Consider the following 17801-nt stretch of genomic DNA (forward strand, 5'->3'; position numbering starts at 1 on the left):
CCATCGGCATTCTTTAAAATCAATCTGCCATGTACATTTTTCCTTTTACTTGCTACATATCTAAAAAACTGTTTAGGATTCTCTTTAGCCTGCATGGCCAATGTTCTTTTGTAATCCTTTTTTGCTTTTCTTACCACACTCGTCACCCTTCTGGCCTGCGCTTTATACCGTTCATGTGCCTGCCGGTCACCCTTCTTCTTAAATTCCCTCCATAGTTGTTTCTTTTTTTTTTTTGCAACTCAAGCTTAATGGTGTTATTCATCCATTTAACCCCTACTTGATTTATTATTCGGACTCTAGGTATACAGTCAGCCATTGCTTCATGCAAGCACTTCTTAACTACCTCCCATGCACTATCAACTTCTAGTCCTTGCAGTTGTACATGCCATGGCACTGAACCAATCAAACTCCTAAGCTTGTCATACTTTCCCGCCCGATAATTCCACATGTACCCTGTCTTAATTGAAAATTCTACACCTTTAGCCACCTCCCAAGTTAAGACCCTATGATCACTCTCACGGATTGGTGGCAATGTGGTCACATTTGTTACAGCCAAATCCTCAGATGTAATTACTAGGTCAAGCACTCTCTGACCCCTAGTATTTTCCATTACATGCTGTCGCAGATAGTTATCCCTTAATAACCGCATAAAATCCAGTTCCTTCCTCCCGTGTGTCCTCTCCTCACTCCAATCAATGCGACCATAGTTGAAATCTCCCATAATAATCACCCTCCTTCCACCCATTTCTTCTATTTGCTTGTGCATACTGTCACCACCATCTTTTTCATCACCTGGTCTATAGCAGCACCCAATTGTATATTTAGTTCTGCTAGCCACAATCTCACACCAAATGGCCTCAAATGTGCTCTTTTCTCTATCCTGCAATTCAACTTCTATTCTCCTTGGCTGGAGCTCATCAGCTATCATCAACAATACTCCTCCCCCCATTTTATTCTCTCTGTCATTCCTGAACACACTATACCCATTACATTCAATCCCACTAGTTATATCATCTACAGTCAGCCATGTTTCACTAATACCTATAACCTGTGGTCTGGAAGTGCCAACCATGGCCAAAAACTCTTCCTTCTTGTTCCTAATACTCCTAGTATTAGTGTACATGAATTTAAGACCCCCATTAGCCCCAACCCTACCTTGATGGCTTATATTAACTATCCCACTCTGATTTGTTGTCCTTATTTGCTCTGGCATATTATATTCATTCTTACATTCAACTGCCTCCATAAGGACTGTATCTCTACCCCTCCCCCCCTAACAAATCTAGTTTCCCTGAATTTGCACATCCACTACATTCAGCAACACTTTCTCAAGTCTTCTTACACCGTAACCATTCAAATGCAAGCCATCCATCTTATATAGATCCTTTCGCCCATCAAACTCACTCCACACATCCACAAATTCCACACCACTCGTCATAAATAACCCACGCATAAAGTCATTTGCAATTATAGCCCTCCTTTTAAACATTTCACTGTCATACCGTGGCAAAAGACTAATCATTCTAACTCTCTCACTCTTTTCTTTTGCTACCTCAAACAATTCATTCAGGTCTTCTATCATTTCCATTTTATCTCCTTTCAAATCATTCGTACCTGCCACAACAATCATTTCTTTCACCCTTTCCTTTTGCTCTCTAATAGACGCAGTTACGTCCTTTATGGTCGCACCAGGTTGGTACGATTTTGTCAAATCCTCTACTAACACACCTCGTACTAACGAGTCTCCTTACAGCACTCTATCCTTCATTTTGTTCATGTTCACATTCATACGTCTATTTTTCCTGTCATACCTTTTATTATTGGTTGGTTCATTCAGTCTACTTTTGTTCATGCACTGTAGCTGCTGTTTTGCTCTTTCTATCGCACTATTCAACAACGCGATCTCACTCAATGCATCTATCTCATCTTTTTTGTTCTCTGAAAAACCATTTATACTATCATTCACACTTTCTACATTCACTCTCTCACAATTTTCATGTACAACATTGCCGTTTCTTGTCATATCCCTATTTCCTTCATTTTGAAGGTTGACAAAAATATCACACTCACGATCTGAAATACACTTCAATTCCGCATTCTCCCTACATTTTCTACACACATTCAATCCTTTATCATCATCTAACCACACTCCAACCGCACTCCGCAAAGCGTACATTTCACAGCTAGTACACTGACTCATTTCTTTTATGCTACCATTCTTTGATAACGATGGCGAACCTTCATTATTGGCCGCCATTTTCCTACGCACAGGTGCCATATTTATCTGTAACGTGTTTTGTCAAATTAAACGTTATAACACACCAAAAATAGACGCACTAAAATACGCAAGGCAAACAAAACAGAACTACACAATATTAAGTAATTTGTATCGATAACTGAATATGATACTTATCTTATCTGGAGCTTGCACGAACACTACTCATTACGAATTCATCTAGCGGCGACTTACGACATAGATTATGTTATAAAACACTTTAGTACACTAACCACGTTAATAAAGCTCTAATAATATACCAAAATTAAACACTTAAGTCCATTAAATTGAATCCAAAACACCAATAAATCAACAAAAAACACAAATCTCTCAGGAGCTCTCCGATAGCACGACCGTTCACCAGCTAGCCTCGACACCAGAAATCGCTTCCATTCAAGAAGTTTATCTTCATGCTTGGTGTTGAATGCTATCACTACTCCTTCCTTTCCTTGATCATTATTGCCTGAATGTCAACAACTTATTATTTAGTACGATGTCACATGTTTGTCTTCTTTGTATCAGCAATGCCAATTATATCTGCATGGTACTTTTCCAGTTCCTCTGCAAGTTTGATTTCCCTTCCATTAATACTCCTTATATTGAAGGTTCCAATCTTCAGTTCTTCTGATGTTGTTCTAGATGTTTAGATGCTTAGCTTGAGTCTGTTCTAGTAGCTGATTTTTCACTGTCCACCCTAGTTCTTTGATGAAAATAGCAGGCTCTTGTATAACCGTGTGCCAAAGTCAGCATGAAATCTTCATAATTGGCACCATCATGTTATTTCTGGTTTAAGCCAATAGACTACAATTTGCTCAGCTACATCCCAAATTGTCATCCCATCCTTGCTTGTTCAGTACCCAGTGGATATCTACTAATAGAGTGCATCACATGAAGGTGAGGATTGGACATTAGGTCAGAAGTCAGTCGGTTCTCTGCATTCCATAACGGCGATGCAGGGATCTCCCAGTTATTTGGCTTTCACTCTTAAATTGGCCCCCAGCTTTATAGTTCAACATAATCCTTTTCTTAACACAAAAGTCCACATTTAGCATTGTCCCAGAACAAGACTGCATGGTCACTCTCCCTGATTGGAAGTAGTGTTTATTTTCTGCTGGGTACATCTTCTGATGCTCTTACCTGCTCCAGTACTCTCAACAAAAAAAAAAAAAACTGTATTTTTGAGGATCATATATGACAAATGCAGAGTTTAAAACATATAATTTTTAACATGGGAAGAAGTGTAGTCAGTAATGAGAGAGCTTTGGCTAAGTGTTTGTCTGCTTTATAAGTAGGGTAATTAATAATTTCTTGTATAATACTGTTCACTGTTGGTTTCAAGGAAATAGCCTCCCCTCCCCTGCCTAGATAAACTAGTCACCCACCATCCTGGAACCTCGGTTTTCTCAGTTTATAGAAAACCCACCCATACAGGCAGATACATTCACCAACAATCCCACCACCCCTCCTTACAACAATATGGAGTTATTAAGACACTATTCAACAGGGCAAAACAAATCTGTTCAAACAATCAAGCCCTAACTACTGAACTAAATCATATCCTTAACACTTTCTCAACCAATGGCTACCCCCCCCCCCCCCAAAAAAAAAAATCGAAAAAATACTAAATCTAGTTATCCACAATCCTCCCCCCCCTTCACAAAAAAGATTACTCTAAATCCATCACCTTTCCCTACATCCAAGGTGCCTTGGAAAAAAATCAACAAAATCCTAAAAAAACATGACTTGACCTCTTGTTACAGACCATAGAAAATTGGTATCTCTTATCCGCTCCATTAAAGACCAACCACTTCCCCTAGACCTACCTGGTGTATACCAGGTCCCTTGCAGCTGTAAATTGTCCTACTTTGGCCAAACAGGCAGGACAGCAAATATCAGAATCTCAGAACACAAAGACTACATCCGATTTCACCAGTACAGCCACTCTGGGCTTGCAGACCATGCTCTGGATACTCGCCACAGAATAAGGTGGAAGAAAGCCACAGTAATACACTGCAGCAAGTTCAAATATGAAAGACTATTCATGGAATCAGCCTCAGCCCTTAGGAACATGCCAAACCTCAACAAATTTGGATGCATGAGACTGCCCCAAATTTGGGAAACATATATCAGAAGAACTTCTGATATATGTTAGAAGGCCAAGAACACCTAATATAGCCTGCCAGGGGGCACATCAGGACTTTAGGAAAACGGCAGCTTCCTCGCTTCGTTTCTCATTTGCTCTTATGTAGTACTTGCATGCATGTGTCTTTATCTTAAGTTCCCATGAAGATGGCAATGTGACGTTGCCGAAATATCGGAAAGTATATATTAAAGTTGATTTAATTTATATTTCTAGTGTACGCTGTCTATTCCTTAAGTATTTAGTTATCTGGTTTCAAGGATGCATTCTGTTTGTGTATTTTTGGTATCCCATAAATTTGGGGACTTGTAGGATTGTATGGGGTAAGTTTTTAAATAGTTTTGGGAATCCAGTATACAACTTTGTGTAATAATTTCTGAAGAGGGTTTTTAAGAATGATGAATTTCACATAGAATAAATTTATTTTCAGAAGCTTTTTAGATTTAAATTTATAGATGGTATCTTTAGTCACATATTATTGGTAAAATGGGAAGGGAGGCTGTGGATGCTTTGTTTGTACCATAATTTGTAGGCTTGGTATTTTGTTTGGATTGCATAGTTATGTCCGAGACTGAGGACATTGATATCTTCTTTCTTGAGCTGAAATAACGATTGATTAATTACACTTTCTATGTTCAGTATGTTCTGGAGATAATTGGGGAGATATTATCTTCTGGGCTCAACTATTAAGTTTTTGGATATCACAGGCTTTTACTTTTTAAAATTATTTTTGTTGCACTGAAGCATGAGATGTCAAGGAGAATCATCCGAAGTTTGGGAAAGTTCAGTCACCATGCTGAACAGCTCATTCTGTAACACTTGAATAGTGCTTTTGGCATCAGCCAGTATTGGTGTGTGTGTGTGTAGCACTGATTTAAATAATTTTTCCCACAGGTGAGAATAATGCCTGAGTCATTGTTTGAAGAATCTATGTCTATTCAGGAGTCTTGATAATCTGAGTTTTGATTTGCCAAAAAGAAGTGATTTTGCATTCTGTATCACTTTCATAAGATTATTAATTTAGTATGGATTCTTGGATGTTGATTATCTCATGTTGATATTTAGTACAGATCCCTTCCAGCCTAATGATTTTTCTCCTGATATTGTGAAATTATTTAATTTTATCATAATTTCTAGTTACTTTTTGAAGTAACTGCAATGAGGGTCTTCCCTTTTCCAAACTTTAGCAAATTATTTTATGGAATGTTTTGAACAACATATATTAAATGTCTTTTCTACTAGGCCATCAATTTAGTACAGATATGCTTGATGCTATTTGGAATTCTTCTTTGTCAAACTTCATTCACTTTCTTGAGAAAATTAATTCAGTAAACTCAAGAATTAAATTTACCCTTTAAGTCAAAGAAAACACTTGCTTTCTTTTCTTGATGTTCTTATTCTGTGACAACCTAATGGAAGTTTACAGTTTTCAACATATAGAAAAACAACACATTCTAGAAAATACATTAATTCTGCATTAAATAAATCACCTGTGTCAGAAATATGGTTCAATTAAAACTTTAGTTCAGTGTGCACATTTAAAAGAATTTAAAAGAGCCAAAGAATTCTAGAAATCTTTTCGGATGTGCCTTTAATGTATGGGAAGGTGACTGTTTTGTTACAGTTCTCTGTGGGGCAGACAGGAAGAACTGTGAACATCCACATCAGTGAACATAAAAGATACATCTGGCATTATCACTATGGCAAGTTGGACCTAGCAGACCATGCTTTGCATACCCCTGCACACAGGATCAACTGGAAAAAACAAAAGTACTGCACAGAAGCTCTTACAAGTCGGACAGATTGTTCTTAGAGGCAACAGAAGCCGTGAAACACACTCCAAATCTCAACAAATATGGCTGTATAAATTTGCTTAAAATCTGGGAGACAGTCATCTTAAGAACAAACTAATACCATTTTTTTTTCTCTTTTTTTCTCTTTTGTTAGGACTCGAGTCTTGTGTGATAGCTGCACTTTTTTTTTTCTTTTTTTTTTTTTTTTCAGATAGAAGGTGCCAAAATTAGGACTTTAGTCTTTGTGTTGCTGCTACAATTTTGTTTAACTAGTCCGTTGATTACACCATGTTGTTATAGTCTCGCGTATTGTGACACTGTGGTTTTTGTGCTCTGAAGATGGTTATAACACCAGTGAAATATCAGCAATAAATCAATAAATAATTATTTACTTATGATTCTGTGTTCTAATATATACCGTCAAAAAATAAACAACAGTTTTACGCAATGTTTAGCTTTCTTACATTTGTTTCTGTATTCTCTAATAGCACAAGCTGACTTATTTGCCAGAAACATTTGATATGCTTTCTTCTTTTCTTTCACTGCCTCTTAACTTCCTGTGTCATGGAGTTCTGATTTTTCTATCCTTACAGACAACCTCACCACACACCTCTCTGGCTGAATCAATCAGTGTTTTCCTTAAGGCTTGCCACTAAATCTCCAAGGTTTGGTTCATGTTCTCAAACTCTTTCATTTTTTCTTCAATAATGTTTGTGTATTTTTGTCTACAGTTCATATCTGAGAGATGCGCAACTTTTATTCACTTTAAAACTTTCTTACATGTTCTTGTTTTCAGTATGATATTCGATTTTATCCTGCTCAAGACTAAATGGCGATCACTTCCAATTTCAAATCCTCTGTACACTCTGGTGTCCTGCACCAGGGAGAAAACTTCACTGTCAACAATAACATAGTCAATGAGACTTTTCTTATTCCTTTTTTTTCATTATATTTCAGAGATTTGCGACAATTTGAAAAAAACTTGCAGATTGATGTGTAGGTTAGAAATATCGAAAAAATTAAGAAAAAGTTAGGTACGCCATGAATGCATAAAATATGTGTAGATACTAGTCTTTTTTACAGACCATACATGGCACCATTCTCAGTCGAGAGAAATAAAAGCAAATGTAAAGATGCAGCATTAAATCTTAACTGCATAAAGCTAACTGTTATTAGTTAAATTAGCATAAAAATAAAAATTTTAACAATTCATTAGTGTATAGGCAGGCTACCATAAAGCAATCATGTTGCTTCTTCTTCATTATCGATGCATGAATAGTTATACCTGTAAATAAATATGAATTCATTTTTCACATTATATTTTCATTTTTGAACGTCTAGTGTTAGGAATACATAAAACATCTACGGTGTTTTGTGTCGTATAAGACAATATTGATATAGGTACTGACAGATGAATTCATCTTGGATACATATAACATACAAAATATGTGTTAATAGACTGCTTATGTTATCGGTGAAGCTTCCAGTCAATGGTAGTTAACTGGAAGACTTTAACCGGAAGTTAACCACATAACTTTTATACTATCCTTACTGATAATATAAAAGTTATGTGGATTTTCCTATCCCTGCAGAAATCAAAAATTTTCGACTTCTGCAGGGGGTTAGGGCACTGATTCCCCCCCCCCCCCCACCACCACCACCACCATGTTGTTCAAGGGTTAAATTTGTCATATGGCATATGTCAAGCACTACCTTTTGCTTTTTAAGTTTGTTAAACTAAAGTTTTTATCAAAGACAACCGTTTTATATATCAGTTTATCTCACAAAATAATTTAAAAAATACAAATATATCAGAACCAACAATCATTTAAAATTGTTAATGATACTGGCACTATTTGTATATATATTTATTTATATAGCTATAAATAAAGATTAATAGTAATAAATTTATAATTTTTTAAACTTCTTATAGCTAAATCAAGGCATTCCCACTTTGAAAGTCCACCTTTAAAACGAGTTTGCTCCTCAGCTATTCAAGAACCTCCCAGGTCATCTGTTGTTTCTCCACTGAAATCTCTCTTAGAGTCACCTCAGGTGGTTCATGTGGTATGTATATAGAAATGTTTGAACATACAAGCTACTTTTAACAAATCATTAATTCTCCCTGTTTCACTTTTTTCCTCTAATGTATTAGTTCTTGCAGTATTTAGATAAATGCTTATATGTTGGTTATTGTTCATTTTAGGGCTTGATAGTACTAAGCACTGCACATCTTAATATATAAGATGCAGTTTATTAGCATTTCACTGTATTTACTAAAGCATTTACATGGTGTAGAATTTAAATACCTGAATACAAAAGCAAAGTTTATAACAACAAACTTGTTAACTGAAGTTCTTTTAGGTATCTAAGGAAGCCAACAGTTGCATATTTACATTTACGTGCATAAATTTCAAAAGCATGTTGTGATTTCTTATATAAAGTATTTGCTTGTTTTTATATATTTATTTTTCCAGTAATGGACATAATCCATAAAACAGAATGCTGCAATTGTGGAGTTCTTGTTCAAGATGAACTTAATTTTGAGATGGATTTGGTTAAGAGACGTATAAAATTTCACAGGCCATGTTTCTTCTCTATTTGTATAAAGCATCATTACATTTACAGATATCTGATTTCAGTCATCTTATAGAAGAGTCAGATTTATATAATTTTATGGAGAATTTAAGTTTAATCAGAATCTCGGCTTAGCAAAGCTATTCAGTGTTCTTCAGAGCATCCTGAAAATGGAACTGTATTTGGAAAACACCTTAACTTCCAATACATATCCTAGGAATACCATCAGAAGATTCTGGTTAAACCTAAGTTCTCTATAAAATTATATAAACTCAACTTCATTATAAGATATCTGATTTCAGTTATCAATAAATGTAATGATGCTTTATATAGTGGCTTAATTGCTTTACTAGTAGGGTGTGCTGAAAAGTTGTGATAATCACCCCCCCCTACTCCTTGTGTTTCACATTGAGGGTACATGATAAAAACTTAAGAATATGCTGTCAAAATATAATTTTAAAAAATCTTCCTGAAAAATACTGCTATCTTATGCTCACTAGGGCTGTCTTTATCCACTACCATTTTTTTTTTTTTTTTTTTTTTTTTTTTTTTTTTTTTTTTTTTTTTTTTTAAATTTATTTATTTTGGAGCATATAAGAAGTTCCCTTTTTCATGCTCAGGAAGTCCCATTTTAAGAAAACTGTATGCATATCTGAATAAATCCTCCGTTGTAAGTTTGCAAAAAAAAAAAAAAAAACTATCAGTGTGTTTAGAAATCAGGTATCCTGAATTCAATTCACTTGTAAATCTAATCTTTGAACAGCTATTCTTCAAAAACTACTACTTTTTATTTGTAAACTTTCACGCTTAAATTTTGAAAGATGAAATAAATATAAATTATACACCTTACAATTTTCAAATAAATTTTTGTGTTTACTTATAATTATATTTTTGTCACAATAATAATAATAAAAAAAGTTGATAAGCAAGCCTTTAACACATGTTATGTTGTACTATATGATATTATTGTAATATCATATAATAATATCATATAGTAATATCATAACTTTTGACATAACTGAGGCATGCTCAGGTATGTCAAAGATGAATTCTAAAATTTAATCCTACATATTTAGTTAATTGAAGTCACTTTTTTATTGCAACTTTTATAAAATTTCTTAAATTGGCTGTGTTTTGCTATATTTCAATAGTAAATATCTTCGTTGTCTGTGTTTTACCTCAGCTCACTGATATCCTGTTATGCTATTTATCGGTTTCTGTGATGTTTCCATAAATACAAGAAACATTTTATGGGGAAACAGTTCAACATTATCGAAGTAACAGTTGCATTTAAGGTGATTTTGAAAGAAAATAAGAAAATTGTGATTTGTGACTTTCTTTGATATATAAGGGAGTTTTATAACAGGATACTTAAACTGTAGACCTGTATAGATTTTGCTATTCTTTGTGCTTCACTCTTGATTTCTGGTCAAACAGAATCTATTATAGTTTCAAACGAATATCTGTGTGAACTATGGTAATCATTCCTGGCACATTGGATTATTCAGCTTTTAGTCTCTAATGCTAAAATTTGTGTAAGATAATTTGTGAACTTCAAAAGAAATTATTACAAATTAAGTTTAATTCAGAATAGTGTGAATAATTTGAGAAAGAGGTTTTTGTATTCTAGTTGAACTAATTGTTTTGGAGTACTTACCGTATTTACCCGAATATAACTCGCACTTTTTTTCCCAAAATTAAAACTAAAAAATCGTGGTACGAGATACATGTGGGGATTTTTGGAAACTCGAGTTTTCAGGAAAAAACTGAAAATGGGTATGACTTACCAAGAATCTCCTATTCACTATTGCTACTTCCGACCTTGAGTGGTTTCCTTGTGTGCATCATCAGAATCACCTATCCGAATAGCATTGTCTTTCCTATTATCAAGCAAAAATTACCAGTAATTTACAAGACTTGAGATATGTAATGAGTAATCCTTTGAGTGTCTAACGAGAAGTGAAAGCAGAGCGCAAAACAAACAGCAATGGTAGGCCAGTAGAGATAGAGCAGCTATGAAGACATGCATATGATTGTTATGGTATTAACAAAAGATCGCACAACCCAATGACAAAAAGGGAAGCAGACAATTGTTGAGTTGAAATGCTAATTCTGTTCAACCAAATTCCATATCTGAAACTGCCATAACGTTTACTATATATTTCGTAGTTTTAACACGTTTACGGCAGGATGGTGTTTTGCCCGTTTATCGTTCTGATGAACTTCTCATTACCGTTTGTGTACTGTGTCGTGTGGGCCGGCTAACTCCCACAAAGTTTCAACCCTTCGATTGAATTTTATTGGTGCTTGTTTGCATGCTGATTTTGCATCGAGCTGGTGGGCGGACTTGCACACACATCATTTGGCATGTTCTCAGTAAAATTTTATTTGAAGTTAGCCTTTGTGATCTGTCTTAATGACATTGAAAATTTCAAATGCAATCAAGCAAACACGAATTTCACATAATTGAAAAATTGGACAATAGTTTTTTTTTAGTTAGATTCTGTTTTTGCTCATGCAACATATGGTTTTTATTGAGTCTATACAGTATAGTTTCTGTGGGAGTGGACATGTGATTCATTAGTTAGTGCCATTTGCATTATTGCAAATGGCATTATTGCCTAATAATATTGCGATTAACATTGCCTAATTGCACTATTTGTTGAGAAATACCATATTTACTTGCATATTACTTGCACTTTTTTTCCCCCCAAAAATTAAAGTTAAAAAATCGTGATGCGAGATATGAGGGGATTTTTGGAAACTAAAGTTTTTTGGGAAAAAACGAAATTGACATTTAATTACAGAACAGTGCTTCTGTAATTAAATTCAAACAAACAGTTTCATTATTGCTTGTCTTTATCATTTCAGAATTATAAGATCACCATGATTTAAAAAAAAACAACTGAAAATGAGTATGACTTATCGAGAATCTGCTGTTCGCTATCGCTATTTCCAGTCTTGAGAGCATTTTCAAACTTTCTAATCCAACTTGAACCATTTTATCCGTTCACCCTTTTTCATAAACTCTTACATGAATTCCAGAGGGAAATTTCCCCTTCGGCATTGTTTTCTTTTTAAATATTTCATAAGGAGGTAACTTTCTTCCATCTGCAGTAATTGCGAGCATGATTGTGCATTACTGTTTAAACTTTTTTTTCTTGTGCAAAGTAAACTTTTAGTTTCATTTTTCTTCAAGTGCGAGAGCGAGTTATATTCAAGTAAATACGGTATATTACACAGTTTGCAAATGTCTCTGTACCTTATTTAGTGATACAATAAAAGTACTTGTTTTTCTTGCATCTGCAGTATAGTGACTGTTGGGGAGGGCGTGTTGTTTACCGCAAGGAGAGAGTTACTATCACTCCGACGTGAACATGTTTAAATTTTTTTGTGTGCGAGGTGTATGTGAAACTTTTTAATTTCTTTTTTTCATAAAGTAGAATCAGGAGTGCAAGGGAGAGTTTATTCGAGTAAATATGATACTTACAAAAGTTATTTTTAATTATGTTTGCTATAACATACAACAAAACAGAAAAGGAATTTATTTGACTTCCAGGCAGCTCTCAGAGAAAAAGAGAGAGAAATTTCACATCTTAGAAGATGCCTAGTTGAAGATCAGAATAAAGGTTTGGACCTTGAATCAGAAATACAGATCTTACAACAAACCTTGCATGAAAAAGGTAAGCATGAGAATATTGTAACATTTATGTAAGTAATCTTAACTGATGAGAATTCAATTTGTTTCAAAGCATTTTTTTTAACAAAACTAAACTTTTGCAATGTTTAATATACAGATTTTTAATGGCACCCATGACATAATGAAACATAGACAAAGAAATTTAATAAAAATTATTTAACATGTTCACGCTGAACACACATACAGACAGTGTCTACACGTGGTAAACACTGTCACCACTATCACACTGAAGTAGCATACATATAGCATATGTATGCTACTTCAGGTGGTTGCATTTTCACAAAGCTTAAACTGCATGTTAGTTGCAACTTTTTCAGTAATTTTATTTGTAAAATTAGAATTTGTGAAGTGTCTTGATGATATTGAATATCTCATATGTAATTCAAACTAATTTCAAGTTATACATAGGGGTGCTTAAGGGACAAAGCTATATCACTGAGAGGAGACCTCCACATAGCCTTTAAAAGAATGCGGAGAACCGACCAGGGCTTCTGACCTAATGTCCAATCCTCACCCTGTTAGGTATCTATCTAGGTACTGAATGAACGAGAATGGGCTGGCAATTTGGGATTTAGCCGACCAAATTGTATTCTTATTGGCTTAAACCAAAATATAAAATGATGGTACAACATGACAAAATTTCATGCCGACGTTGCCCAGTTAAACAAGGACCCCCGTTGTTTTCGCCAGGGAACCAGGGCGAACAGCAAAAAGTCAGCTACTGGAACAAATCTGAAAACACACTCCAACTCAACATCACCAGAGTTAAAGATCGGTACTATACACATGATAGGGGGGTGCTTAAGGGTCAAAGCTGTATAACACATAGCCTTTAAAGGAATGCGGAGAACCGACCAGGGCTTCTGACCTAATGTCCAATCCTCACCTTCTTGTGGTGCATCCTGTTGGGTATCTACCTGGATACTGAACGAAAGAGGATGGGCTAGCAATTTGGGATTTAGCCGACCAAATTGTATTCCTATTGGTTAAACCAAAATACAAAATGATGGTACAACATGACAAAATTTCATGCCGGCTGGGGCATCACCTGGTTAAACAAGGCCTCTGTTGTTTTCGCCAGGGAACCAGGGCAAACAGCAAAAAGTCAGCTACTGGAACAGATCTGAAAACACACCCCAACTCAACATCTCCAGAGTTAAAGATCGGTACTATCAACATAAGAAGCCTGAATGGCAAAGAAATGGAGCTAGCTGAGTAATTAGATAAGTACCAGATCGACATAATAGGGGTGACTGAAACAAAAAAGACAAAAACTGGTGAGATCTTTCTGAGCAATAAATACAAAATGTTATATTCAGGCAATGGCAATCAAGGAAAAGAAGGAGTAGCCATAGTATTCAACACAAAATTCAAGGCTCATCTTCTTGAATGGCAGGCAGTGTCAAGTAGAGCGATTTGGGCAAATATCAGAATGGGGAACTGGACAGTGAGACTTATTTGTGCCTATGGTCCCACAGAAGGTTCTACTAAGGTAGAAGTGGAGGAATTTTTTGAGGCTTTAGAAAAAGCAACTGACACAATGAAAAAGGAAAAGTTGGTCCTTGTTGGGGTTCTAAATAGCAGAGTAGGAAGTGATTGTCAGACATACAAAAATTTTTTGGGAAAATTTGGAGAAAAGAGCAAAGCTAATAATAATGGCAAATACCTGTTGGATTTCTGCTCAGGACATGGACTGGTTATTACTAACACCATGCTCCAACATAAAAATGTGCACAAATTCACATGGAGAGAAGAGGCAAGGAATAAGAAAAGTCTCATTGACTATGTTATTGTTGATAGTGATTTTTCTCCCTGGTGCAGGGCACCAGAGTGTACAGAGGATTTGAAATTGAAAGTGATCACTATTTAGTCTTGAGCAGGATAAAATTGAATTTTATATTGAAAAGAACATTTAAGAAAGTTTTGAAGTGAATAAAAGTTGAGCAGCTCTCAGATGGGAACTGTAGACTGAAAAACAGAAACATAATTATAGAAAAAATGACAGATTTGAGAACAGGAACAAAACCTTAGAATTCAGTGACAAGGCCTAAAGAAAACATTGATTCAGCAGAGAGGCATGTGATGAGGTTGTTTGCAAGGATAGAAAATTCAGAACTCCATGGTGGACACAAGAAGTTAAAGAGGCAGTGAAGGAAAAGAAGAAAGCATATCAAAAGTTCCTGGCAAATAAGTCAGCTTGCATTCTTAGAGAATACAGAGAAAAATGTAAGAAAGCCAAATACTGTAAAACTTGCTAAACAAAAGTCATGGGAAGACTTTGATAAGAACATAGAAAATAAATATCAAGAAGGTGGCAAGATATTCTGAGGTTGTTGAAGAAGCTCAGAAATGGAGGAAAGAGTGCTGTAAAGAAATTAGAGATGATAAAGGTGAAATGAAAACCGGAGAAAAAGATATCCTTGTGGTATGGAGTAATTACTTCGAAAAATTGCTAAATGAAACAAGCAGTGATGACTGCACAGTAGTAAAAAAATCTTCGCTATCAAGCAACCTTTTTTCAATAGACTCTTTCAAATTGGTATAAAATGTTTTTGGGTTAATAGGAGAATTATTTTTTTGGAGCATTTTCGTGAAGTAAAACTACACGGAAGCGCAGATCGCGTACAGAAGCTGCAGCACATCTATATTAGGATCCAAAATTCTGTCTTCTTTCTTCAAAAACTTGTACAAGTGCATTTTTTGATTTGCCTTGTAAAGGTTCATGTCACTCTCTTGCAGGTCCAAACTTAATTCAGACAATTCTTGGAGAGCGTCACACATCCTAGATCCAATAAAAAGTCTGTAGATGTTATTTTTCTTTTTAAGCCATCATAAGTACATTTATCATTTTTATCTCTCCTAGGATCATGCATCACATCTTTAAAATGATGCACTAGAGATTCAAAATTATTCCACACAGTCAAAACTGAACAGAAACTAGATGACACCCATCAAGTACTTAAAATTCTTCCAATTTTCAGCAGCTCAACCTCTAGCGATTCTGCACATAAATGCAACTTTCTACTGTTTTTTGACAAATCATGGTATAGGACCTAAAGTTTATCAATAAATTATTTGAATCTATTGAATCCTGAAATTTGCTTTACAGCATCATTTACTGATAATTCTAGTCTGTGATTAGCACAATGCCAAACTATAATAGAAGGAAATTTTTCTCACAGCAATTTTTTCACTTCACTTTTACACCCTAACATTACAGCAGCGACATCGCATGCTAGAGAAACTGAATATTTTTTTAAATAATCTTCTGTCATCCCATAATAGTTAAAACATTGGAGTAAAGAATCAAATACACTTTTTGCTGTTACGTTTTCAAGTTCGATCAAGTCCAAAAATAAATTTATTGGTGAATTAATTCCAACACCTGCGATACAGCATTGAATATACACTATGAGAGTGGTTTTATTGCTTATTGTTGTTGATTCATCAGTTATCAATGAAATTATATTTTTGGATTGAACGATTTCTTTAAACACATTTTTTCTCATTTCTTCACTTTGATTCACAATATTAATACATGCATTTGTTGAATGAAGAATATGACCCATTTCAATTCTGTTCAGTTCTTGCAGATCAATTTCACTTTCAAAATTATGGAATGATTGGTTTTCCTTTGCTACTTTATATGCAGTTTGAAAAATTTTTGCATTTATTTCTTTTTCATGAGATAATGATTTTAAAAAAACCTTTTCAAGGGTCTTTTTTTTTTCGGCTTTAGAAACGATATTTAACGCTGGTTTTTGTGCAGCAGATTCTCTGCGATCAAACATTTTTTTTCGAATTGAGCTCATCTGTAGCTTCCAATCCTTGCCAGAATATGTAATCTCATTGTTGGCCCATTCTTTGGAAATTTTCGTTCCCATCTTTGTTTCATTTCCAAGAGTTCTAACTTTTCTGCAAGGCGTACAGCGAAATTTCTTTTTGCAAATATACATCCATTCATTTTTTGAGCAAAAATCATTTTTTTGATCTAATGTCCAGCAATTTGGCCAGTCATTTTCAGTTTGGCCTTGCTCCTCAAGATTAGCTTGAGATGATTCGAAAACATCAACTGGTACCATTATTTTCATATTTTTTGACGTCGTGTCTGTTATTATTCTGGGCTTTTTATTAATGGGACCAGTGGTTGAGAAGTAATTGAATCTTTTTCATTTTCAAACTTGGGGTCAGACTTTTACACTAAAAGTAAAAAAAAAATGCTAAAAGGAATATAAAAATAATGACATTAAATTTATGTAAATTCAATAAAGATATTTATTAGATAAATAAGTGTTTTTACCGAAAATCTTTCTCATGTGGTCAATCACACATCCATACAGCCACAAACCTAGATGCTAATGGCATGCCCACGTGTTATGTGCACACGAACATTATTTCAAAAAATACTTTTGAAAAATTGAAAAAACTGTAAAAAAAAATAGCTCCTGGAACTCCATTCCGGTGCGTTACTCCAGAAAAAAAAGCACTGGGAATATATATCCATACTTGAAGTAGAAAATGCCATTATAAGCCTGAAATGTGGAAAGGCAGCTAGAGTAGATGATATTCAACCAAAAATGCTCAAGTATGGAGGTATAAAAGTCTTACAGTGGCTGCACTGCGTAATTCAGAAGGCCTGAAGAGAGGGACGAATTCCGGATGATTAGAGCAGAGCTCTTATAGTATAAATACATAAAAATGGAAATAAAACTGAATGTGAGAATTAAAGAGGTATTTCTCTACTGAGTGTTTCTGGTAAGATATATGCAAGTATACTTGAGAAGGATTGTGGAGGAGAAGCTTGGTGAAGAACAAGCTGGATTCAGGCCAAATAGAGGCTGTCAGGATCAGATTTTCACTTTACGACAGATAGTTGAGAAATCATGGGAATATAACAAAGATCTGTATTTAAGTTTTGTAGATCTGGAAAAGTCATATGACAAGGTGCCAAGAGTGAAACTATTCAAAAACGCTACGATTATTCCTTTCACATCATCTTTTTCTTATGAATCCCTTGCTTAATTAGATTACACATCCATTCACTCCTATTCTATTTATTCTTCGAACTCTAATACCAGTGATATCAGAATGATGCATTCTGATATTGCATCACTTAAATATTTTTTAAACACTTTCCACATACTGTTGATATCCTTCCCATCCAATAACTGGTACCATGGCAAAGAACTCAGCATAACCTTTCAGGTGGTCATAATTTCCTACTTTATAGTTCAGCATATAAACTTTTCTGAATGGAAAACATTCATAAACTTACTTCCCAAGTAAGTACTGCATGATTGCTGTCACCAACTGGAG

The 17801-nt window shown here is 34.8% G+C and overlaps 1 protein-coding gene across 3 annotated transcripts in view; it reads left to right on the top strand.

Annotated features, from left to right (window-relative positions):
- Nucleotides 1–17801, top strand: part of LOC150100355 (uncharacterized) — a 358520-nt gene that overhangs the window by 68237 nt on the left and 272482 nt on the right. For all 3 annotated transcript variants that reach the window (XR_016549227.1, XM_090402349.1, XM_090402350.1), the window contains exons 5-6: nt 8142–8275; nt 12345–12468. Coding sequence is in view for 2 of the 3 variants with exons in the window: in XM_090402349.1 (XP_090258475.1) it covers nt 8142–8275; nt 12345–12468 (258 nt within the window). In the remaining variant the exon portion in view is untranslated. The remainder of the gene's footprint in view (nt 1–8141; nt 8276–12344; nt 12469–17801) is intronic.

The sequence above is a fragment of the Typopeltis vanoorti genome, chromosome 13, assembly GCF_054136105.1.
Source record: "Typopeltis vanoorti isolate ZY-2024b chromosome 13, IOZ_Tvanoo_1.0, whole genome shotgun sequence".
Taxonomy (NCBI): Eukaryota; Metazoa; Arthropoda; class Arachnida; order Uropygi; family Thelyphonidae; genus Typopeltis; species Typopeltis vanoorti.